The following is a 25,936-nucleotide window of genomic DNA, read 5'->3' on the forward strand; positions in this document are numbered from 1 at the left end:
GGTTTAAACCTTGATGTCCCACACAATGTGGAAGTGCACTTTCATTGCTGTGGGTGGCAAAACTTCCATTTTGGTTTCCCCTTAGCAGCATCCAGTTCATGCAATGTCGTGGAGAAGGCTGGGGAACTGCACATAGCTCCTGCAAATCTGCAGCCATCTGCTTGTGGCCCAGCTCCTGATTCCACCCAGTGCTGTCAGAACATTTGTGCTGTGTTCCTCTCTGAACCCTCATCTGGTACCTTTGTCCATGCCTGACCAAAATCTCTTGGCCAAAATACAATGCTGTGTAATGTTACGTGTCACTCTCTGGTTGTTTCTCCTCTGCCTTTTGTGCTTTCCTATCTTTTACCTGAAGCCACGTGTGTATTGCCTTCTGTGTTTGCTTGCTTTTCCACATATCTAACAAAACAGTGCTTTAAAAAACAAACAACAACGACAAAAAACCCACACGTAAAGAGAACCCCAGAAAAACACCTTCAGGGTGGTAGTCTGTCTTCCTTGTGAAATTTAGACTTGTTTTCTCCTTTGTTCAGGTTATGTAGTTGCTTCTTTGTCAGCTTTCATGCATACTTCACATGCACAAGATCTCTTTTTTGCCCTCACTGTTCCCTGCTTTTGTGTTGTGAGATGGCATAGAAGATGTAATTTAGATCTGAAAAGGACATTTTATTATTTAAGACAGGCATTTTTCACATGCACAAAGAGCAGCCTTGGATGTGATTTATAGTTTCTAATTGACTTAAAATAGATGAGTAATTTTGAGCTCCATGAATTAATTTTGTGCTCTGGGCCTTTGTTTTGTATTTTATTTTCCCCTGGTGCTATGTCTTTTTCCTGAATGAATCCAGACTGCTGGGAACAAGGAGTTAAGAGGCTGTGCAGCGTTCTTCCTGATATCAGGGTAGCGGTGGGGAATTTTTGGCATTTGCTTGTAGTTTGTTGCTGTGTTCTCTGGCAGATCATGCTATCGGAGATAGGCAAAGTGCACTGCAAATCTACTCACCAGTGATACCCGTGTTAAATGTTAACGTTTTAACAGTAGGTTACCTCACATTAGATGTCCTAATGTGACTCAAAAGGGACTTTTTTTGTTGTAAGGAAAATTCTGAGTTTAACAAAACAAAGAGGCCAAGCCCACAAGTTTAGGCACTGTTGCAAAGCTGTGGTTGATTACTCATTCACTGAGCTGGAGAAGAATCCCAGGGAAGAGGGGTGCAGACTGCAGATTTGAGGACTTACCAAAAGTATTGCTGCTTGTGTTTTGTTGTTAAGGAATTCGTCTTACAGTTGTTATGTGGTTTTTTTTTGTTGGTTTTTTTTTGTTGTTGTTGTTGTTGTTGTTTTATTTTTCTATTTTTTATTTTTTTTTGCTATACAGTATGTATTTGCTTTAAATTTCATGTAGTTCCTATGTGAGGGGAAAAATGTTTGTAGTAAAGGCTGGCCAGTGCTGCACCAGGAATCAACAGAGTGCCCTGAAAATAGTAAATGAATTACTGATGGTAGAATATACCGAGTGTTAACTACCCTGCAGCAGTGATAACATACAGTACCAATTTCAGCATCTACATCTAATTCATTTAATTTAGTTCCCAAATGCAGGAGTAATGAAACACATGTTATTCTTAAGATTTTCATGCCGTCAGTCAAGGAAATTTTGGGGAGCTTTGGCTGGGATCGTAGTTGTGAGACACCCTCAACCCACACCTGAGGGAAGAATGGTGATTCTGAGTGTGCAGGGCCATTGCCTGGGGCGTTGTTGAGGAGCTCTTAAGTACAGGGGCAAGAAGCGCTGGTGTAGTTAGCTCAGTGTGGATGTGAAGAAGATGCACGTGAGTTCTACAAATAACATGTGGGCAGCAGCTTGTCCTCTTAGCTGTGTACTTGGGGTAGTGTCTGCAGGTCATGCAAGTGGAGAGTGGGATTTTCAAAAGAACTTAGCATGAACTTAGCAAGAACTAGCTGCTGCTGAGAAAGTGGTGTTAAAATTCGCCTTCAGTTCATTGGTGTGGCTGCCTGCCTCTGCAGCAGCTCGTTTGCTCTCAGAATTGAGTATTTAGATGTCCTAAGTGGAAAACTGAATTTATCTGATAGCTGCCTGACAGAGGGATAACGTTTTATTGTACCTGAGCAGGATTCTAGTTTCATTTACAGTGGAATCTTATCAAACTCCCATACATTTTTGTAAACTCCATTGCATGCTGCTGAACTTGGAGATAAAGGAATTGCTGTGCTATTTCATTAAGGTTTTATATCACAAAATGCGTATTACTGTTACATTCTTTAGGGTATTAAGTTTTTTGTAAGCAGGGCTTACTTCTTAAATGCAACAGTTAAAGTACTGCAGAATGTTTTGTTGTGGAAATAAGCATCTCTGTAAAGCCATACTAGTCACGCTTAATGGTTAGGGTACATTTATAAATTGTTTATAGAGGGCAAATAAATAATTAATGTCCGTTATTAAATAGGTTACAGGCATGAATAGCGTGTATTATGTATGGCAGTAAGCTCACCAGCTGATGGTGTTTGAGGCAGCATTTTGTCTAACTGTTGCACTCAAGTCTGTAAGAAATGACCATTTGTTAAAATATGCATTAAAAATGTAATACGCCATGCGCGTTCATAAATACCTTAATGTATAATATCATCCCTTGGATGTAGCCCTCTGGTGAAACCCTGCTGGGAAGGGAATGAGGCAGTGGAAGGTTTTCAAGGTGACAGCGAAATCCAGGGCTGTGAAAGCCTGGTGCTGTGCTGACAAGCTGTCTCTTTGTAACATGCTAATAACAGGAAATTTGGAAAACGGATTGTTTTGCTTTCTAAATACCTGCAGGATCAAGTTGAGCATCAGTAATTTTGATGATAAAGCAGTGTTTTGTAACTTAAGTGCAATATTTAGTCAAATCTCATTTAGAGAATGAAAATAACAAAGTATTACTAACAGGAATTAATTTGTATTTAAACAGGAAGTTTTGTGCTTTTTTTTTTTTTTTTTTTTTTTTTTTTCCTTTTTCCTATTCATGGTTTTTAATGCAGCAGAGTTGTGTGTGTTTTTGCACTCTTGTCTTTTGAACATGGTTTTAATTTTGCCCTTTTGAGGAGGGAAACTTCTGGAGATGTGCTTCACATCACACTCAGTGAGAATGTGGAGATCAAGAAGTTTTTTGTCTTGGTCATGGGGGAGGTGGCCCCATCGTGTTTTCTTTAATGGTACCTGCTAGCTGTCATGCATTTCAAGCAGAGTTCATCTGCTGTCCTGTCTCTTCTAACCCTGACGCAGATTAGGAAACTTCAGCCTTTTGGGAAGGCCTTTATCAATGTATTTTTTTGGGGAAGGAAACGCCACTACTGTTGAACAGAGGAGGAGATACCATTATCTGATGTTATCCCACTGTTGTCTCCCCTGCTGCATGGACCTCCTTTCACTTGCCGCTGGGGTAGCTCTGTAGAGAAACTTCTACATACTTAGTTTCTCTTCTGTTAGCAACCCTTCTGTTTGTCGGCTCAGTGAAAGTGAAGCTTTGATGCCATAGTAAGAATGAAGTGAGTGTTGGTCTGGGAGTTGTGACAGGTTGGCTGCTTTCACAGACAGCCTGCTTGGTAGCAGTGATTTGACTGTCACTATCACAAGGAAAGAAAAAAACAAAACACCCCAAACCCCACAGGATTTGCAAACCTACCGATTTAAAGTGATTTTAGTGAGGACTGAAAGATATTTTGTCTCTCATTTTGTTTCAAGGGAACGTCTAATACAGAGAGAAAAGAATTTGCCAGTGAAACACAAGGGTTATCTTTCTTTTCATTTTAATGATATTAATTAGAAGTTTAATATGATTTTCTCGTCATAGCTTTGCAGTAATTTAGAAACTTCCGTTAACGTTAATTTTGGAAAAAAGAAAGACTCAATAATCTCAATTTATCATTTAAATTTTTTATATAACAAAAACATATCATTTTGTGATCATTTCATTGTGATGCTTTGTTAAACTAAAGCAGTTGTGTTTGAGGAATTCTGTATTCAGCCTTTCTGGGATAATTCTGTGCAGGAAACACAAAAGCATAGTCTTTCTAATTTATGTATGTAAACTAGTAAAGAGAAGTACGTAGTTTAATTGTAAGAACAGTCTTCTCTTTTTTAACCAGCTGATACTTGAAGCAGTGGGCAAAAGTATCTCTGGATGAATCTTGAAACCTTTCTTCCCCACATCTTTTTTCTTTCTTTTTCTTTTTCTTTTTCTTTTTCTTCTTCCTTTTCTTTTTCTTTTTCTTTTTCTTTTTCTTTTTCTTTTTCTTTTTCTTTTTCTTTTTCTTTTTCTTTTTCTTTTTCTTTTCCTTTTCCTTTTCCTTTTCCTTTTCCTTTTCCTTTTTCCTTTTTCCTTTTTCCTTTTTCCTTTTTCCTTTTTCCTTTTTCCTTTTTCTTTTTCTTTTTTTCTTTTTTGTTCTTCTCCTTCTCCTTCTCCTTCTCCTTCTCCTTCTCCTTCTCCTTCTCCTTCTCCTTCTCCTTCTCCTTCTCCTTCTCCTTCTCCTTTTTTGTTTGTTTCTTTGGTTTGTTTGTTTGTTTGTGATGACATTAGTAGCCTGGGAAAGACAGTCTTAAAAAATGCTCCTTTTTCCTTGGCTTGGCAGGTATGAGTCTTGTTTAGGGTAAAACCGAGCAAAGCAGAGTTCTTGCTCTCTGATATCTGTAGTTCTCACATGCTGAGCAGACAACTGCTTATGTTGGAAAGTGCTCTTAAGAGTTTCCAGAGTAAGTCAAGATTATTTGTGTTTTTGTTTCATTTTTTTTTTCCTGGTAACGAATGGATAAAATGAAGAAATTATGAGGGTAATGAATGAAGCATGGCGTAGCAGCATTACCATTGCAGTGTGTTCATGTAGCTTTGTGGTTTGACATCAGATGTATTTAGTGCCATATAAATAGCTCAAGTGTATTTCAAATAGTGTGTAAACAGCCTATTAAACGCAAATATTTGCTGAATGTCAATATTTGTATTTAACTATCAAATGAAAAACATTAAAGTTGTTTAAGTCTTTTTAATCATCTTTCCTATGCTCACAGGTAGTTTGATCAGAATTCTTTAAAATGTCACTGAGAAGAAATGAAAAATACTCCTTAGTAGTCTGAACTTGAGCGAGGCAAAGTAGTATTTATATTCAGCAAAGCATTTCTAAGTGCATTTTGCTTGTCAAATTTATTTTGTGCTATTACTACAGAGGATGTTTAGGTAAAGTGCCACTGATCGTATTTTGGTAAATGTGTTCTGAAAATCTTGCAAGCCCAAAGTTTTTGCAAAATACTCAGTGAGCATTTCTTAGTTGTAAACCTTGGATTCACTAGGATATCTTTGCAATTTTTTCCTTCTAGTAAGAAAACAGTAGTAAATACTCCTTTGCTATGCTGTAAACGGCATGAGTTGTAATCCCCATGAGCACTAGTGACTTCAAGATTTGCCCCTGCATCCATCCAGCTTTACCAATTAGGTATGCAGCATTGAAGTGCATCAGCCTATGAAGCATAAGCCTCAGTTATGAATTCTGGAAACGTGAATTGTTTCATTTCCAAGAACCCATCTGGTTTTAATGTTTCTCTTCCTTTTCGGTTTGTTTCCTTTTTCTGGAGCCAATGCCATGCCGTGCCACCTTCGCCTGTTGAAATCTATCATTTGACTGCGCACTATGCTGCTGCTTTGGGTACGTGCTGCCGCATTGCATCTTCGCAGTAATATTGGCAAAGTTGGTTTATGTGTTCTCTTTCCTGAGATTCCTATTTGTTAGAAGTCAGCGATGTGAACTTGAGGACTGAATTGGTTTATGCCATCAAAAGACAACTGCAATTCTTGTAGTTCTGGTAATGCCAACATACAAAACTGTGAGAATATAATTTGGGCACATGGAAGAGTGGAATGTAAGATAACTTTCCAAACTGACTATTTTGTACAGAAATGTATCCATAATTTGTGAGAATAAAATAAATCAGTGTGTCCTGTGTAGGCAGGACTGTTGTTTTTTGATGCCTTCATCCTTTAAATTTGAGTTTAGAAACAAGAAGTGGTCAGACAGAAGTTGTCTGAGAAGTAATTTACTTATTTTCTTTAAATTCCTTACCATTTTTTTTTTAACCTGATGTCAGCCATGAGTGTGGAAGCCATGAGTACTTCCACTACTGCTGTTTGGCATTTGGTTTCTTCCCTTTGAAGACCAACAAGCATCAGCAATTTGGAGACTCAGCAGTAAAATTTTCTCAACTGCTGGTCAAACAATTTTAGGGTAACTTTACAACTGCAGGATTTTGTTGTTGCTGTTTTGTTTTGGTTTTCTTTGGTGCAACATAGCCTGGTTTTCAAGTACCTTCTTTATGTGGACCAAATTCTTTCTGTTTGGAAAGCATCTTCCTATAAAAATTTTTGGTAAGAAATTGAAATTAGTGTTTTTAATCACCTTCATTTCAAAATAAAGTATTTCCAGTAAGTTGCCCTTTAGAGTCCATGTGGATTATCTGCAAGTTTCAAAATACGTATGTTTTGGTTAGTAATTTCCCTGAGCATGTTGAGAGAGGAGTTGATGCTCAGCAAACCTGTCATGCGTGAGCCCTAGCCTGCAGCTGGGTGCTTGAGCTTATCTGCTGTAGTGGCTGAGTGGAAATGTTGAGTAAGCTGGGGGTCTTGTATAATCCTTCTTGGCTGCAGTCCAGTTTGGGAAGCAGCAGGAGAACACCTCCAGATGCCTATTCAGCATGTTTACCTCAGCCAACAGAAGAAACTACGGGTAAATGCTGGAAACCTTGCAGCAGGTTATCCAGATGTGTGAGAACTCAGCAGACAGGTGTAGCAGGGCTGGCAGCCCTGCAACAGAGGGTTAGTGCGTCTGGCAGTACCTTACTGTGTGTAATTGAGCCACGGATGGGTATGGCAGTGATTCAAGGAGAAATACTGTGCATGAGGCTTTGGAGGATCATTGTATCCATCCTTAGAGCTTCTGTTTGTATGCTTTTGTTGTGATTGGGTATTGTTTTGCTTTTCTCTTTTAGAGAAGTGCCTTAGGTTCTTCCAGTGCAGGACTTCTTGCCTAGCACGGGGAGCAGACATGAAAGCTGAGGGTCCAGTCCCACTGGTCAGCATAGTAGCTCATCGTTCTGAAAAGGAAACTTTATGGTTCAGTCAGATTGTTCATCTTACTTCTTGCTCAGAAGTACAGGTACTACTTTTTGCAGGTCACTGGCAGCTCCTGACAATACTAAGACTACCAGAAGTGATGTAGCACTGAGGAGACCTTGGAGCTGCTTTGTCCTAGGCACCCTGGTTATGCAGCCAGTGCTGCCACTGATTGCCTCCCTTCCTTTAGACAGGATCTCCTCCTAGCTCTTCTGTGTTGAGAACCTGTTTAGTTTCCTGTCTGAGGATGGGTGAGGGAATTTTCCAGCCCTCTTGACTGTAACACAGCTATCTTACTAAGGTGTTCTTTTGCTTCTTATTTAGTCTTTTATGTGCCTTTCTGTTGTCTTATTCTCAAGTAGTTCAGCTTTCTTTTGTTGCTTTGTAGAAGTGGAAAAGAATCAGTCAAAGAGACCTAAAACTTCTCTAGTTCTCTTTTCTTTGGGGTTTTTGTTTTGCATTTAGTAGTAAAAATCCATTTGCTGGTGTTGTGAGGTTTTTTCTTGTTGCCATCATAACGTCCTTGGTAACTGAAACTCATTTTGCACTTCTGCCTTTCTACTTTCGTCTCTACATGTTTGTATTGTTCCTTAATGCCTGCCTTTGCTTTCTTTTGTGTTTTTTCTCCTTTTTCTTGGATCACTGAGGAATTGTTGATGAAGTCTGAGTTACTTTATATTAATTCCTGTCTTCCTTCCTGTGCTGTTTGCCATGGATATATTTTTCTTAATAAATAAAGCCTGAATCGCCTTACATTTGTACTGTACTTTCCCTTCGTGTTATCTGTTTTTGAGGACACTCTTTCCACCAGTTCTTTGAATCTGCTTGGCTTCTGAGGTCTGCTAGCTGTACTCTGATGCTTTCAGACCTCCTTTCTCAAGATGCTGTCATGTTGCAGTCATTCATACTTACTACTCTTTGCTGTTACTTTTTAGATAGATACTGGGGGAAATTCATCCTCAGTTTTTCCATCCCAGCTGATTCCTTTAAGATTCATGAGGTGACTCTTTCATGCTAGTCCCTTCATCTTTTTCACCCTACCTCTTCCTTTGTTTCATGTTTGCCTGTGGTTCCTTGAAGTCAACTGTTTCATTCTCTGATGATAATGTCCATTACTTTAGCTTGCCATTGAAATAATCTGCCATATAGGTTTATTTGCAAAAGAACAATGTAACCTTTGTTTAACTAATTAATAGAGACTTCACATGCTATTTAAGAAGTGCACTGCTTGCTAGTGACTTATGTGGGTTCAGCCATGATATGATCTAACAGAAAGACACCCCCCACTATTTTTTGCCCAGCATTTGCAATCATCCTTGAAAAGAAGATAAAACTGAGTCCTATAGATGTCTTACTGCCTAGAGTCCTCATCTTTCCCTTCTTCACTTCACTTGAGATAAAGCTTTCTGCTGTCTCAGCTCCAGCTTCCAGGAGGGCGCTTAGTAATATGATGTCGAGGACCTGCTCAACATATTTAATACTGATATCAGCCCTCTATTTCCTAAGAAAAGCTAGGAAAGAAACTAGTAAAAACCCATGTTCTTGCCTTTGGCAAGCATTACTTCAGCAGTGATGTTCTCAGCAGCCTGATGGATTAATGCACAGCACTGATGGATTAATGAGAAGCCAGTTGCTGTTTTTCTGTTGGTATATAAACACAAACTTAACTTTTCTTCATGCATGATGTTAAAATATGTAAGGCACATTCTGCTCATTAATTTTTCTTTCCATTGCAGCAGGTGAGCAGTGAAGCCCAGTTTTTGTGCTAACATGATCAGCAGCAGCGTAGATGGATACGAGTACCAGCCTTTTAAAGCAACCTTTTGTCATACCTAACAAGTGGTTCAAGGCCAGGTACCACCTACTGATAATCCTGTGGCAAATGTATAGCTTTAAACTCTAGATTTTTAAGGACTGTGCTGGTGCTTTACTCTCTGTCAGTGACTCTCTTTAGGACATTTCCATGCTGTTGGCTCTGCTTACTGCCAGGGCAGGATGCATTGCTATAAACTCTTTAACTATAGTAAATTATATACCATGGGGAAAAAATGGCATGTAGAAACCTGTTACTATACCATCTTAAAGCAGCAGGGAAGGCCAGGGTTAGCACCTTTATTACTGGGAAGTGGGGAACCTCGTGTATTTATGACGGTGTTGAATTCTCACAGGTCACATTTTAAAATGTGTTTTGTTGCTTAACATTTTTAGCTGTCATTTCCCATATTTTAAGCTGAGCAGTTGGAATGACTTAACTGGAATGTGGGTAAAGGAAGAATGGCTGACCCATGAGAGTGAAGGGAGAGGGTACAGATCCTTCAACCCGCACAAGAGCGAAGGCCCTTTGTAATGTGGCCTCAGAAATGACGTGTCTGAGTGCTGGAGCTTTCTAGATCAGTGACATCAGGTTGTGGAGGCAAGAAGGTGGGAGAAGAGGCTGCAGAAGCATATAATTTGTTTAAGAAAAAAAAAAAAAAGATAATATCATCTGAACAGACTGAAAGAATGGAACACTGGGAGTCTGCGTAAGAAACTGAAAATGCAGTCAATTTCAGCATGTTTCACTCTTCATTTGCATCTGCTGTTTGGAAATGAAAGTAAAAGCTTATTTGTGATGATTGCAGCTGTTGATGCATTAGAAGATGTGTAATGATTTTCACATAGCTGTACTGTGGGAATAATGCTGTATATCTAACATACCAGGAACAGTGGGCCAGAAGGAGAAGCATATTATTTTGTTACACCAGCCAAGCTGGAAAAAAGTTGACTGTTTCAGGTGCATAAGCCTTGCTTATGGAAAACTAAATTCAACAGAAAAGTTTTTGAGGTGTGTGAGTGCAAAATAAAGTGGAAATAAACCCAAAGCTTTTGATATGAAACATTACAGATCACCAAGAAAATCTACATTCTTATGAAGCATTGGGAATCTGTGAATCAATGGAAATGGAAATTATCACATTCCACATGAAATCTGCAGAAGGCTGCAGTATCATAGAATCATAGAATAGCTTGCATTGGAAGAGATCTCAAAGATCCTCTTGTTCCACCCCCTATGCTGTGGGCAGCGTTGCCATCCACTTGATGAGACTGCTCAGGAACACATCAAACCTGCCTGCAGGATTGGGGCATCCCCAACTTTTCTGGGCTTATGCATTTTATTTATTTGTTTTATTTGTTATGTTTTGAATCTGTAATAATCTCTGCAAGCTGAGAACTGAGACAGAAGTGGATTCCAAACTCAGCCAGAGTCGAACGAGAGTAACATGCAGAGCACTATGCAATGTGACATTTTGGCACAAACCAAGAGATCCTTAGCAGATGAGAATATGTGAAACCATGCAATGCATGCTTTTGGGGGAGACTGCAGATCCCACCACAGAGTGTAAGCTGTTAAAAAAGAAAAAAAAGAAATCGAAAGATACCTGTTATCAATTCAATATTGAGTTGTATAGTGGCACATTAGTTAACATATTGCTGGAAGCAGTTAATGCTAGCTCTTGATACCTACAGGAGATTCACTGGTAAGACATGAATTTATCCCACAAAATCTGTGAGTTCTGAGTGCATGAGTAAGCTAGGAAAAAACCCACAACAGCGTTGTTTCTAATACCTCTTGAATAAAAGGGCACTTAGTAAGCTACAACTGTTTTTAACACTTGAAGCAGTACATAAATCAAGGAGGGTGTGCCTGGCATTAATGAGCATGTTTTCAGAGTATCTTCAAGTGGCAGGTAGAAGGGTGACTAGAATTGAGAGCATCTTTCCCAGAGCCGTGACAGAAGTCTTTCCTTATGTAAAACCAGAATAAACAGGGAAGCATCACATTGCAAAAGTGACACCAACCTGATGGAAAGCATGAGGCTCCTGTTTGGTAGGGTGCTGAGTGTAAGCCCCAAGTGGATATGTACTAGGAGAACTCTTCCTGCTGTATACAGATAGAAGGAGATATGAGTGGATATGAATACTGTCAAGTATTCACACTTCTTTGCTGCGTGTTTGCAAGGCTGTTGTAGCAACTCCCAGAAAAAGGGGGGCACATACTTAAACATTTGATATCACCTTTGGGAAATGCTGTTTCCTCAGATCGGTGTTTGTGTTTTGCTTAATATGTGTGTGCTTCTAAGAAAACTGATCATGTTGTAGATAGGATAGGCAGCACTGGCATCAGTGTAGGTTCTGAGCTGGAAAGAAACTATGGACTGGCATGGTTAGAGACTCCTGAAAGAGCAGCCTGTGAGCCTCAAGCGAGACAAAGAATGTAAATCACGCGTAGGTGGAACGGCACGCCCAGCAGGGCTGATGCACAAAGGTGTGCACCGAGGTACCTCTGCAGCACTGACGCTTTAATTGACCTACCTGCCCAAGCAAATGGAAAAGCACGTGTATTCTTGGACATAGATCTGGCTTGGTGCTGCAGGAAAATGTGTAAAAATGGTAAATAGATTATATTATGATATGTAAATGTGTTAGAAGAATATGTGTGTGTGTGTGTGTATCATCTGTGCAATTAAATGGTGGAAAAGGAGTTGTTTGGCCATAGTGTGCAAATCTGCTCGAATATTTGATACTTCTTAACAAAGGATGTTTGCTGTTAGTTGAAACTGACCAAAAGCAGCTTCCCAGAAAGAGCTTTAAAGCTACTGAAGTGATGGATTCAAGTGAGTTTGTTCAAGAAGCCTTAAATTAGAGACGTTTTTAGGTGTTATGTTTAAAATACAGATTCGGTGCTGCTGCCTATTATTTCAGGGACTGAAATCTGTATTTTGTCTATTACGTCAGTCAGATTCCAAGGGCACTTTGGGTTTGAAACAGTTTCTGCCTACCTTTATGAAAAAAAAGGAAGGGGAAAAGCTGCTTCCCCCTACAGGTCAGAGCAGCAGTTCTGGAATTTTGCGAGTCTCATGAAGCAAACAAAAGCTTTTAGGATCTACTCTATGGAAATGCTTTTAAATGTTACTCAGTTGCCTTATCCTTCTTCACACAAACTAAAAATTGTGGGTATTGATTTACTAAATTTCACTGGTTTTAATTATAGAACATTTTTCTTTTTAAAAGTTTTTGGGGTGTTACGATAGAACTTTCCACATGTAACAAGTTTAAAAGTAATGCAAGATTTGTTTTGTGATACTCAGATCTAGAACATTTCAACTATTGATAGTTCTACTTTGCTGTTTACATCCAGCATCAGATATTGACAGCATAATGGCTGCTGCTGGCAGAAGGACATCTCTGCAGTGTGCACTAGTTCACCACTGCAGACACAGAGAAAAAGGAGCACCAGTTGCTTAATGCAGCAGTAGGCTTACCATGGGAGTTACAGGAGGCACAGTACTTGAACCATGCCTTGACATACTGCCAATTCTGGGGATCTGGATGTTTTGCTCTATCACACTGATTTTATAACTTTATGGATAATGGTTACACACAACTGTACTCTCAGTTAAAATGCATATATTTTAGTTATGACATGTGGTGAATAGAACAGTGAAGGTAACTATACTTTTTCTCAACTGCATGAAGCTGTGTGCAATAGTTGCATATTTCTGGCAGGTTTATTGGGCATCTTACAAGAGAAAGTAGAAGCTTAATTACTGCAGTTCCTTGCTCTTCTAAGCTCAGCTTTTAAATGTGTCAGAAAAACGTGGCCCTCATGCTTTTATTCTTTGTCTCCTTAGAAATAGCAGTATGCCAAACTAAGTGCTTGAACTTCAGTCTTAGACTGAGGGACAGAAACTGCATTGATACCCATCTTCTTGTAGAGTTAAACCAAGATCACAGTGTTTCACCTGTGTTCTTTCCTGAAAGACTTTTTGATAATAGCTTCAGACCTTTGGTACACCCTCCACACCAGTGGATCTGACTAGATGTTGTCATTAACATTTCACTGAAGACTCAGATTTCTCTTTTTTTTTTTTTTTTTTTTTTTCCAAATAGTTCAGGTGTTTACCAGATGGAAACAAGAAACATGGGTGTGCAGGTAGAACATACTTGCTGCTTGCAGTATTTTCTGTAGGCAGTCAACATGTGTTCATCCAAAGAGCCAGATGAGTAGCCCACATAGCGTCAGGGAGGCTTGCTGGGGCGGTGGAAGGAATGTGACTCAGAGCACCCAAGTGCCAAAGATAGACCAGGTGAACATCTTCGTGATGCTTGTGGTTTTCACTGCCTTTTATGGGAAGCTGTATGTTATAATCTTTGGATCTCAAATCAGGGGTACTTTTCTTCCTGATTTTAATCAGTGGCCATACAGCTGTAAAGTATGTATGTATGTAAGTCTTCCTAAGTGAATTGTGTATTTCCACCCTGATATGTAGCAAGTCATTTCCACAGCACACTTAGAGCTGTTATTGTTTATGTCTTGGAGATTTTCTTGCAAAAATTAGTTGACTAGGACCCCTTAGGTGGTTCTACACTTCAGAATGCTGTCGATATTTTTCCTGTAAAATGCATGAATAACTTCTGAAATCAGAGCATCAACTTCACGAAAAACACAACAGCTCACCAAAATGCAGCACTGCAGTAATAAGAACATGACATAACTTTTTTAAATGTAATTAATGTATCATCAGGCCATAGATGAGTGTGTGATCTAGCTGTCTTGGCAGGGAGGGGAGCTCTGGCATGCGGCGTGTCTTTAAGAAGAATTATTTCAGCATTGTCATGAACTGATTAGAAATATTTTCTCCCCACCTTACTCATAGCATGTCAACAAGTATGCGATTGTGAAAATTTAACATATGCCTTCTTGCTGTCTTTACACTGTTCCTCACATCACCTTAATGGGTGAAGACTGCCTTTTCAAATTCCACTTCGAGCACAAATCCTTTGGTGTAGAGGACCACCTCACTACTATTTTCTTAGTCTTCTGCTGAGGAGTGTAGTACTAATTCATTAATTTTGCACACTTGGTTCGTGGCTGTTTTTATATTCCCCTTGTGTTTTCTATGGAGTGGTCACAGTCACTGTCCCCGCTAGTCCTTCTGATAAGTCTTTTTTGATTTCTTCGTTGCCTTTCCTCAGAGAGTCAGTTTCCATTGATTCTTCTACTGCAACTAATGCAGTAAAACATTAGTATCTTTCTCTTGATCTCTGTGGTAAAAGCATTTATTTCTGAACGAAGCTATAATGCTGTTAACTTCTGTGAAGACTTCCTGACAGCATAATAGCTGGAGATGGACAAGGATCCATTTATATCGGACATACACCCACCAGGTTGATGTGTGTCTGTGGTAGGCCCTGAACCTGGCTGTCCTGTCACTGCCATGCTTAGCACAAGTTTGGAAACCTAAGACCTGTAGCATTAATCAGTTTTGTCTGTCCCAGTGCAGTGCTGGCTAAAGCTTTCCAGAGATGGAAGGCTGAGGAAGGTGCTGTCTCTGCAATAAACTCCTGGGTTTTCTGCTTTCTGGCTTGCCTTTGTGGTGTAGAAAGGTTGGGATCACACAAATCCTTTTATCTGGACTACAGGCTTCATGTTTTGATAAGAACAAAAAGAGGAATCACAGAAGACAAATGAGGTGCTTTAAAGTGTTAGTAGGGATTCTAGTCATCCTGGCTGTTGTAGAAAGAGTGCTTCATCTTTCTTAGATCTTAGGTTTTGTCTACAGCCATTTAATGTATAAGAATTGAGTGATAGCTGAACTGGAAAGAATCAAGCCAGGGAGAAGTGGCTTTTGCCAGATGTGGTTATTCTTTTGGGGTGGGGGGCTGGACTATGAGGGATCCTCTTTGCTGAACTCTGAAGGGTGCATCCATGTCCACCTTGACGCTGGGAGAGTAAAGTAGTAGTACTCTGTGTGTGAGGCATAAATCACTAACAAAAACATCCGCTCACAGGCTTTAAAATTTCACTTGTTGGAGTTTACTGAAATAATTACTGCTCTGTCAGTGCCGTGATGACAGTTATCTCATATTGCATAATGTTTTGAACAGTAACAGGAAAGTAGATTTTCTCTGCCTCTCTGCTTTGTTCAGTTAAACTACATATTTCAGGATATGAATAGTAAAATGTTCCAGATAGGAATGGCGGTGTATCGCAAAGTAGGTGCACACAGATTGTGCTTCTCTACAACAGTTCAGCTAGCAACTTTGAAGGAAATGCAGTCTGACTTCCTTTTCTTCTCTTGGATTGAAATGTTGTATAGACAATCTTTAAGCATCATTATTAAATCAAATATTCAAATGGGATTTCATTTTGAAAGGCTTTAAGCATACAAGCAGGTGGGGGGCTCTCTAGAGAGTCAGCTGAAGAATAGGAAGTGTTACTTTTTTCACTTTTCTGATTCACATCTAGCCTCTTATTAACAGCAACCTTACTACTTTTGGCTTTCCTTTTTCTTGGGTTTTTGAAGGGGCCTTCTCAGCCCAAGGTCCAGTGGGACCTGAGCCCTTCTTTAGCCATGGGGTCTTTTTTACACAGCTGTTGTCATCAGAGCTCAAAGACGCCCAGGTTTGAATAAACTAAAAAAATTGTTTTCTTGAGAGATGTGGTTCTCTTACAGTAGATGTGTGGTTTACTACAATAAGGTTGTGGATTCAAGGATTGCTTTTCTTTCTGCAGCCTGAAGTTTGCGCATTATTCCAATAAATGTGAGGTGTTGTTCAAGCCTGTTAACAGTCTGACATGTTCCAGTTGTCCTGGAGAAATAGTGGTGCTGTACGACTACACTGTATTTACAGTGAGCGTGGTGTATTGTGGGCAAATACAGAGCAGCAGTAGGTCAATAGTTAGCTAACTGGGCACCTGTCCAAACATCATTAAAAATGTTGACTCTAAGTAATTTAGGGTTTTAATAATATTTAATTAACCTCTATTTAAACAACTCAGCTCAGATTGACCTGTATGTCTAGTTTAAAAGTTCTGGTATAGGCAATAGATTTGACATGTTTGGTACATAGTAGTTTCTGAAATAGCATGCGACTCAAATCTCTGAAATCCTATCTTCGTAAAGAGAGAAGACAACATGCACATGACTCTAAATACTGTCTTTTTGTTTGTTTGTTTTTCAGGTTAGCACTGTACGTATATGAATATCTGCTCCATGTAGGAGCACAGAAATCAGCCCAGACGTTTTTATCGGAGGTATGTTTTCATTGCTTCTTTTTTTTCTTTTTCCTTGCACAACTTTTCAGTGTGTGCGCAAGTGAAATTAAATCTATGTTGACTTAAAATAAACAACAGTGACAATTTTGCATATCTGTTTACACTGAGCATAGACTTCTGATTTTGCAAAACGTGAGCGTACCATGTCATTTTGCATGGCTTTGCGTAATTACTTTTGCTGTGATTTGTTAGCCATGCTGTCTGATTTGGTGCTACATTGAAAAGAGATTTATCCATTTTCTGTAATACATGTGGATGGTGTAGAGCACATCCATTGTACTCCTTCGTGATACTGTTGAAATCTCCAATCTGAATGATGTATCCTTTCATGGCAAGCAGATATTTTACACTGATCTCACTGCATATTCCTACTAGTGCTTCTAACTACCTAGCTTCTTTTCGTCTGGTGAAGCCAATATGTCTATAACCATATAGGTCCTGTTCCTTATGCACCCTTGCCTTCTGACGTAATTTTTGCAATTTTTAAGTAGTTACTGTTTTTTAAAGAGTTATATACATATTTTGAAGATGTAAATACAACTGTATTTTCTTCAATATCCTACATTTATTCTGGGGTGCAAGAGTACCCAAATATATACCAAATATATTGAGGTCTTGGGGTGTATTATTGTTTTTCAATATGTCTTTGATGAGAACATACAAAACAGTGGTAGTAGTTGAATAGTGAATAAAAGTGAGAAAACCAGGCAGTATGTTTTATTGGGAAAATTTGCTGCTTCAACTGATCCTCCTTCAAAGCTAATAGAATTACAATCAATGCTAGTGATGACGTTTTGGAGATAGAAGATGGGAGAGTGAGTACAGGAGGGTTGTTCCCGGTGTTTTAGACAATTCATGAAAAAGGAAGAAGCAAAAAGGGTAGGACTGTTGAAGTATCAATTTATGTTTAAAAAAAATTGTTTCTCACAATTGGTATTTTTTTTCTCTTTAGTAAAGCAATGGAAAAATAAGAAATGTCTCGACTTTCTGGAAACAGCTGTCATTTGTAAATAATGCACTGTGCGAGATTCATTTTGCTCATTTTGTTTTTATCATTTATGTGCAAAATGAGCAGCTGGCAGGAGTGCAACTGGTTGACATTTGGATTTCAGGAAAACAGTCAATACAGTATCTTGAAATTTAGTGTTTAAAACCTATTTCAGTCTCAGATTATAGAGGAACTCTCAGGTCTGAGCAAATCTAATTTGAGAATATAGAAAATCTTCCAAATTCTGTGTGATGCTGAAATTTGTCTAAAAAATGGCAAGAGACAAAATATAGTGTGTTGCAATGTAGAGAGACCTATATTTGTAATGTACTGAATTGGTAAGGACAAAGACAATGCTAATAATATTTGTAAATTGCTACATGTTGGAACCAAGTGCAGTTACCATTGTTACGGGGAAGCCTGGAAAATACAATATTTGAGATTAAAATGATACAGTGATATTCAGACAGAGAAAACTGTACACAAACATGACTGGGAGAAAGTAACCTTATACACAAAGTGTGGATTAAATAGAACCTTGCATTGTGATGCCCATTTTGTCCTCAGGTGGAAACCACAATATAAAAGCTGTAGCCCAATTCTGTGCCCCATGTGAGTCTCTGTTCTTTTTAGAGAAGGAAAATTACAAGACAGGATGAAAATAACAGAACAGCAGATGAGCAGTGCAAACCATGTCTTCTTACAACTTTATAGTGATGTGAAACGTGCAGTCTTCCATGTGTCTTTGTGTTTTTTTTTCACTCAGGGCTGATGAGAAGCATCTACCCTGTTGTGATTTGAGGTAACTGGGAGAGTACTTCAGGTGTACATGTCCAGGTTGCCTAGGATGAAATTTGTATTGGCTTAATCACTTCTTAAAAAGTATGGCTGTTTGGGCTCACTGCTTTCTCTACTCTGGCAGCCTTCATATGCCAGAATAACTTGGATGGATTTCTTTAAAACTCATTCAGTTCATAGTTGCTTTAACCCAGGGTATTTGTACAAAACAGCAATAAACACATGTGGATTATCTGAGTAGCACAGCTGTCAGTGATAATTAAAGAGTATAAATGGTGAAGATTAATGTTCCTTTTTTCAAGATCTAGCAAGTGGTGTAAGATTAATGGGGAAAAAAAAGAGAGAAGAAAATTTAAATGGGATTTCATAAAATCACTTGTATGACTTAGAGATAGTTGTCTTAAGCATGACTTCATTTTTGTAATGCTTTGTATCTGGTGTAAATTTTGTAGAGCTAGTTCACAGGTCAGTAAGATCTAATCACGCTAACCATTCTCATTTACAGGGCAAATGGTGCTTTCAGTTTTGTTGTGGTCCCTGTTAAGTACACTGTTCAAAACTTTGTTGCTTTAGTCTCCAGCATGTAGGACCGCCAGTTCAACTGGCCTTTTCCTGTACCTTTGAACACTGGAAGCACCTGTAATTCCCGTCTCTTGCTCTGCACATTAACTTCCTTTCAGGAGACATGTCATGAAGTAATACATGGAAGTAACTCAGTAGCTATTTCATCCCCAAATGTGTAATTGTTATACAACTGGCAAAATGGCAAGGCACTTGTACTACTAGCTAAACCACGCCATTTGCTCCTGAGGGTTGAATAGAGCTATTCAGATGAATTACACTAATATTTGAAACAAAATAAATGGCTCTGCTCCCCAATCTTTTCTTTGGTGTGGCAGCTGCTGTGTTTTCTTGAAGAGGATGTTCTTACCAATTGCATTTTCTGTCCTTGAAGGTAGGTGCTAGTGCTGGAGGAATAATTCCATTTTCTTGGCCAGACTAGTAAGACAGGTGTTTCCCAGATGATACGAGCTGTTTATTGATACAGATGACAATAAGAGATTTTTTGTTTTAATTTTATCATTTTTCATATTTTTTTTGTGTTTGTTCAGATAGACCTGCCGTGTGAGATGTGTGTTTTTTGAAAATAAAACAAAACTTCCTCCTTCCCATCAGGTTCCTTCTTTGAATGCATTTATGAGTTAGTTGTGTTCTATTAAAAAGGACAAATATGAGACCTATGAATGAGGTATTCCAGTCAGCCTCACCTCTGTCCCTGGAAAGGTGATGGAACAGCTTGTGCTGGATGCCATCTCCAGACAACTGGAAGAAAAAGAGGTTATCAGGAGTAGTCAGCATGGGTTCACCAAGAGGAGGTCGTGCTTGACCAACCTGTTAGCCTTCTGTGACGTTGTCACTGGCTGGGTGAAAAGGGAGAGGGTGGTGGATGTAGTCTACCTTGATTTCAGCAAGGCATTTGATACTGTCTTCCATGACATCCTTGTAACAAAGCTGAGGAAGTGTGGGATAGATGAGTGGACGGTGTGGTGGGTTGAGAACTGGCTGACTGGTAGAGTGCAGAGGGTCTTCTTTGGTGGTGCAGAGTCCAGTTGGAAACCTGTAACTAGCAGTGTTCCCCAGGGGTTGGTGCTGAGTCTGGTCTTGTTCAACACCTTCATCAATGACCTTGACAAGGGGATAGTGACCACCCTCAGCAAGTTTGCTGGTGATACGAAGCTGGGAGGATTGGCTGACATGCCTGAAGTCTGTGCTGCCATTTAGCGAGATCTGGACAGGCTGGAGAGCTGGGTGGTAAGAAACCAGATGACATTTAACAAAAGCAAGTGTAGAGTCCTGCACCTAGGGAGGAACAATTGCATGGGGAAAGACCTGCTGGAGAGGAGCTCTGCAGAGAAGGACCCGGGTATCCTGGTGGACAACAGGTTGGCCATGAGCCAGCAGTGTGCCCTTGTAGCCAAAAAGGCCAATGGTATTGTGGGGTGCATTAAAAAGAGCGTGACCAGCAGGTCGAGGGAGGTGATCCTCCCCTCTACTCTGCCCTGGTGAGGCCTCATCTGGAATACTGTGTCCAGTTCTGGGCTCCCCAGTACAAGAAAGACAGGGATCTCTTGGAAAGAGTCCAGCGGAGGGCCACTAAGATGGTGAAGGGCCTGGAGCATCTCTCCTATGAAGGAAGACTAAGTGAACTGGGTCTGTTTAGCCTTGAGAAAAGAAGACTGAGCTGGTCCTGGACCTGGTACAGGTCTACAAATATCTGAGGTGTGGGGGCAAAGTGGTGATGCCAGGCTCTTTTCAGCAGTGTGTGGAGACAGGACAAGGGGAAATGTCCAGAAACTAGAGCACTGGAAGTTCTGCACGAATGTGCACAAGAACTTTTACAGTGAGGGTGTCGGAGCACTGGAACAGACTGCCCAGGGGGGTTGTGGAGTCTCCTTCTCTGGAGATATTCAAGACCTGCCTGGACGCCTACCTGTGCGACCTGGTGTAGGGAACCTGCTTTGGCAGGGGGGTTGGACTCGATGATTTCTGGAGGTCCCTTCCAATCCCTGTGATTGTATATTTTCACTGAGCCTTGCTTTGAAAAGAATGAATACTTCTTAGATGTAGTGAGGCCTTTCTATGCATACACAAACTTTATTTATAATTCATTGAGCTTTGGAACTTCAGGAAAAAGAAATTGGTCTTGACTGTATGTTACACCTCTCCATTTTGTTGCTTCTGAAACTTCTTGGCAAGTTCTAAGTCATGCCGAATGCATGTGGGAAACGGCTATACCCCAGAGGAACTAATTTTAATTGTTTATAAAATTTAGTTAGTGGCTTTGACTTTGTTTATGTCTTTCATTTTACTAACATTTTTTTTCTGGCTCAGTTTAGGCAGGATTTCCATAGTTTCTGAAGTACTTTTTCTATCCTAAGTGCTGTTAAGTGGTGTGGTAGTGGGAGCCATGCAACTGGTTTATTCCGTCAGTTTTATCAATAGAAGTTACAATGCCTGCAGTTTACTTTTGTATAATATTTGTTAAACAGCAAAATGATTTTGAGTAGTTCTGAGTATTTGTGTACAACAGCTACTCCAAAAGTAATACTTCCTATTGTTCCTTATGTTGCTTCACAGCATTAGAGGTGGATGTTAATGGTATGGCAGCAGAGATTGAGTCTTCCAACAGTATCCTGTTACATTTTGTTGCCATGTAACAGATGGCAGCAGAGGAACAGTCAGACAGAATGGTGTTTGACATGGATGCGGGTATGAAGAAAATGTTGTCACTGAATTCCACCGTGTGGAAAAAATGGCACCCACTGACATTCACTGATGCTTGCTGAATGTTTATGGAGACCAACCAGTGGATGTGAGCACAGTGAGGTGGTGGGTGGTGCATTTCAGCAATGGCAACAGTGACATGAAAGACAAGTCATGTTCTACACAGTCACGCACAGCTGTCACCACAGAATGAGGAGCACCTCTATCAGCTCATCACTGGATTAAGACCAGTAAACTGTGTATGGAGCTGAATGTAAGCTTCAGTGTGTTGAAAGCAATGATGCCAGCATTGGACTATCTCATAGGTGAGTGCTAAGAATGTTCATACAGGAGCAGGAAGGGCAACATAAGCAAGTTTGTCAGGACCTATTGAGATCCTGACAGTATGATGCTGAAGGTGACAGTTTCCTGGATCTCAGCATTACTGATGATGAGGTCTGGCATCACCACTGTGAGCTGAAGTCAAAACAGTGGTCCATGGAGTGGCAACATGTGAGCCCTCAGAGAGTACAGAGATGTGCAGAAGGGGTGATCCTTCTGGATTTCATGGGACTGTCAACTCAGTAGTACATCATGAGGCTGACTAAGCTGAAGGCTTGAACTTCCAGAACCTGGCGAGAGGCAGAGGCAACTTTTCTCTTGCAACATGATAGTTCCAGGCCCAATACCACTTTGAAGACCACGGAGCACTTGGCCAATCTTGACTGAACTGCATGGGCAACATTTTCATAAAGTCATAGCATGGTGTAGGTTGGAGGGGACCCTAAAGATCATCCAGTTCCAATCCACCTGCCGTGGCAGAATGCTGGCCACTAAAACCATGTGTACCCAGAATCCTATCCAGCCTGGTCTTGAATGCCTCCATGGATGCAATGTCTACAGCCTCCAAGGATAATCTGTTCCACCTGTTCCTGTTAAACACTCTTTTGAGTAAAAAATTTCTTCCTAGCATCTAATGTAAATCTTCTCTTCTTTTAGTTTAAAGCTATTCCAGCTTGTCCTATGGTTATCAGAATGTGTAAACAGTTTGTCCTCCTCCTGCTTGTAAGCTTTCTTCAGGATAAACAAGGCCAATTCCTTCAACCTTATTTCATAGATGAGGTGCTCCAGCCCTTTAACCATCTTCATGAGCTCATCTGGGCTCACTCCAGCTGCTCTGCATCCTTGCTGTATTTAGGACCCCAGGCCTGGACACAGTACTCCAGATGGAACCTTACAAGAGCAAAGTGGGACAATCACAATCATATCTGGGATTGCCTTGACCCAAGTACAACACCTTCCATTTGGCCCTGTTAAACCTCCTGCTCACTTTCTGAGCTCCCCAGGTCCTTTTGCATGACATATCCTCCTTCTCTTTTGTCAACTGCACCACTCAGCTTGGTGCTAGCCTCAGACTTCCCAAGTGTATACTCAGTCTCACTGTCCGTGTCACTGATAACAATGTTGAAGAGCATTAGTCTCAAGACAGACCCACTTGAGATAGGCCTTCACCTGGATGTAGAGCCATTGACCACAGCCCTGTGGCTACAGCCATCCAACCAATTCTTTATCAACTAATAATCCAGACTTCAAATCCATATTCCTCCAGTTTAGACATAGGGGTGTGGTGCAGCACCATTGCAAAGGCCTTACGCAAGTCAAGGTAGACAACTTCAGTTGCCCTTTCTTTGTCCACCACTGCCATCACTCCATCACAGATGGACAGCGTGATCTGCCCTTGGTGAAGCCATGCTGGCAATGCTGTCATAGCAGCTGTGAAACAGCGGGCCACCTCCGCTGTTGCAGATTTTTATGAGTGTGGCATGCCGACTCTTGTTAATTGCTGGCAAAGATGCATAGCTAATGGTGTTGACCATGTTGAAAAATAGTGCTGCATAGCTAAGAATTTATTATATCAAGTGGTGTTATTGTGCTCTTTGTATCTCTTGAAGTCTCTATGATAATACTTTCAGAGCAACCTATTGAAGTAACATATTGAAAATATATTCTTGTGTGTGCAAATAACAGTTTTAGATGCATGAAGTATATATTTACTCCTTAAATTTCTTAACAGTTCAGAGAGGTAATCAAGTTAGAGTTGAGAACCAAAGTTTATTTCTGTTTAGAAAAATCTCAGTGTTTATTGCAGTATGAACACTACGTCCACCTTTTATAGTAAGCTCATGTTTGCTTTCATGTAAAACTTAAAATACCTTTCATGTAAGACTGTATAGGTATTGCATTAAATTTTTTATTATTATTATTATTATTATTATTATTATTATTATTATTATTATTATTATTATTATTATTATTATTATTATTATGTTAGTCACTACTTATGTCTGTAAAATGGAATATGGATTGTATTTGAACAATAGAGTTTTAATTTATTATTATTTTTTTTTTAAATAGTGCTATGTGGAGTTGTAACTGGAGGAATTTGAAGTGTTTGTAATGCTCTGGTTTCCACTCTATTTTAACATGATGCTGTCTTTCGTACAGTCTTTTATGTACAGTGTTATGTAGAGATTGTAGAATCTATTTGCAACAGAGCTCCTAAAAATATTATACTGGGCTTGCTGTATGCAAACTATTTACTGTTGTAGTTTAGGACAAACTGTGTAGCATTAATAAAATGACTGTTTGGTAATATTTAAGGTAGAGCATTTGTAACGTATTGCAGAGAGACAGGATGCTCTCATGGCATGTAGTCTACTGAGCTAGCTGCTAACAATAAAAGTGTGAAGTTAAGGGTGTAAACATTCCTAAATTGTGTTTCCTTTGGAAACAGTTTTGAATAAACAAGACGTCATAAGTGGGAAAAAACTCATAGACAGTGTGTGTCTATTCAAGAACGTTTGCCAGTGCAGACAAAGTAAGCCAAACTAGTTTTACACTTTCACTGGGTGGTGGGAGAACAGGTTGTAGCTGGGGTGTATTTGTCTCACTACCTCTAACAGCAGCAGCACTCCTTGAGGATACTGAAGTGTTGGCTAGCTTTGAATGTGGAGAGAAGACTGCCACCTGCTGAATCAGTAACATCAGTTCTGTGTCTTAAGTTTTTCCTAGTGCAAACTGGAAAATGTTTTAGGAAAGTATGTTTCAGTGGTGATCAAAATATGTCCTTAATAAAATTATTTTCACAATGAAAGCTTTTCCCAAAATAAAAGTCATCAGCTAAAATAGTATAAGTAATCATATACATAGTACGTCCGTCTAGATTGATGATGCTGAAGCCTTTCGCAACTACAGAATGTTTTATTATTCCTTTTTATTATTAAGTAAGAATTTTTAGTCACAATAATCACAAAAGTGTACATGTGTGTTTTTATGGCTTTGTTTCAGATAAGATGGGAAAAAAACATCACTCTGGGGGAGCCCCCAGGATTCTTGCACTCCTGGTGGTGGTAAGTGAAATTTTTTTTCCTCTGATTTTTAGTACATAGGAATTGCAAGTTGCAGCAGTTGAAGGCAAGAAATTCAAGTGACCATTGTTAAAAGAATGTGGAGGCGGTCATTTTCTTATAAAGGAATGAAAGAATAGAAAATAAGATTGAGGAAAAAAGCACAGATATTAGATACAGGAAAACAGGTACTGCACAGTGAATTGATAAGGCAGCATCTTTGAAAGAATGTGCCTGCACTTCTTTGTTCACCATCTTTCAGTAACCTGAATTCAAAGGATCCTAGTACAAATCCCAAATAATTGCACTTCGGGGAAGAAATATATATTACCTAGCATGTATGGACATACATACAGTGACTGCATATAGATGTGGGCTTCTTTACTTTTTTTGCCTACACCCTATTAATGGGTACAGCATATGAAAGTAATTATGTGAACCCAAACCAACGGCCTTACTGAAACTTAGTGTGTGTTAGCAGGGGCTTGGTGTTGCAGAATCTGCATTTGCACAGTTTCTGTCAGCTCAGCATATGGTTAGACAAATAATTTACAGTTTTCAATGCATGTTACCACAGAATAATGCAATTATAGAATCACAGAATGGTTTGGGATGGAGGAAATCTTAAACCAAACCCAAGTCCCAACATCTCTGCTATGGGCAGGTTGCCACCCAGCAGACGGGGCTTTCCATGGTGCCATCCAACCTGATCCTGAGCACCTCCAGGGTTGGGGCACCTACAGCTTCTGTGGGCAGCTGTGCCAGGACCTCACCACCTTCTGGGTGAAAAACATCTTCCTAATATCTAGTCTAAATCTATCTTGTGGTAGTGTCAAACCATTCCCCCTTGTCCTATCACTATCTGCTTATGTAAAAATTCATTGTGCAGAGACACATTTATAAGTGTAAATTTTGCAGGGAGAAAAGAGTACTCATAATCAATGCTATTAGGCCATGGTATTTATTAATTGTTGCATTGTTTGAATATATCCAATGTGTCTGTGTTTACAAGAATACAAAATTATGGAGAATATGTCCAGCTGCCAGGAGTACAACAATCTGTATGTTTTAAAGTAGTTCCATTTGAACGCAAAAACCCAAGTTTTTTATGCACCTTTGTAAAATGTGGCATACTCTTTGTTGACCTTTCTGTTTTTATTACCTATGTGATGAAAGCCTAATTATTACACTGAGTTTTTTGTATTCTTATGATTGTTCTAGTATACAC

The 25,936-nt window shown here is 39.6% G+C and overlaps 1 protein-coding gene across 5 annotated transcripts in view; it reads left to right on the forward strand.

Moving 5' to 3' along the window:
* SSBP2 (single stranded DNA binding protein 2) overlaps positions 1-25,936 on the forward strand; it is a 166,224-nt gene that overhangs the window by 21,479 nt on the left and 118,809 nt on the right. For all 5 annotated transcript variants that reach the window (XR_004305654.1, XM_015849772.2, XM_015849770.2 and 2 more), the window contains exons 2-3: positions 16,158-16,230; positions 24,650-24,711. Coding sequence is in view for 4 of the 5 variants with exons in the window: in XM_015849772.2 (XP_015705258.1) it covers positions 16,158-16,230; positions 24,650-24,711 (135 nt within the window). In the remaining variant the exon portion in view is untranslated. The remainder of the gene's footprint in view (positions 1-16,157; positions 16,231-24,649; positions 24,712-25,936) is intronic.

The sequence above is a fragment of the Coturnix japonica genome, chromosome Z, assembly GCF_001577835.2.
Source record: "Coturnix japonica isolate 7356 chromosome Z, Coturnix japonica 2.1, whole genome shotgun sequence".
Taxonomy (NCBI): domain Eukaryota; kingdom Metazoa; phylum Chordata; class Aves; order Galliformes; family Phasianidae; genus Coturnix; species Coturnix japonica.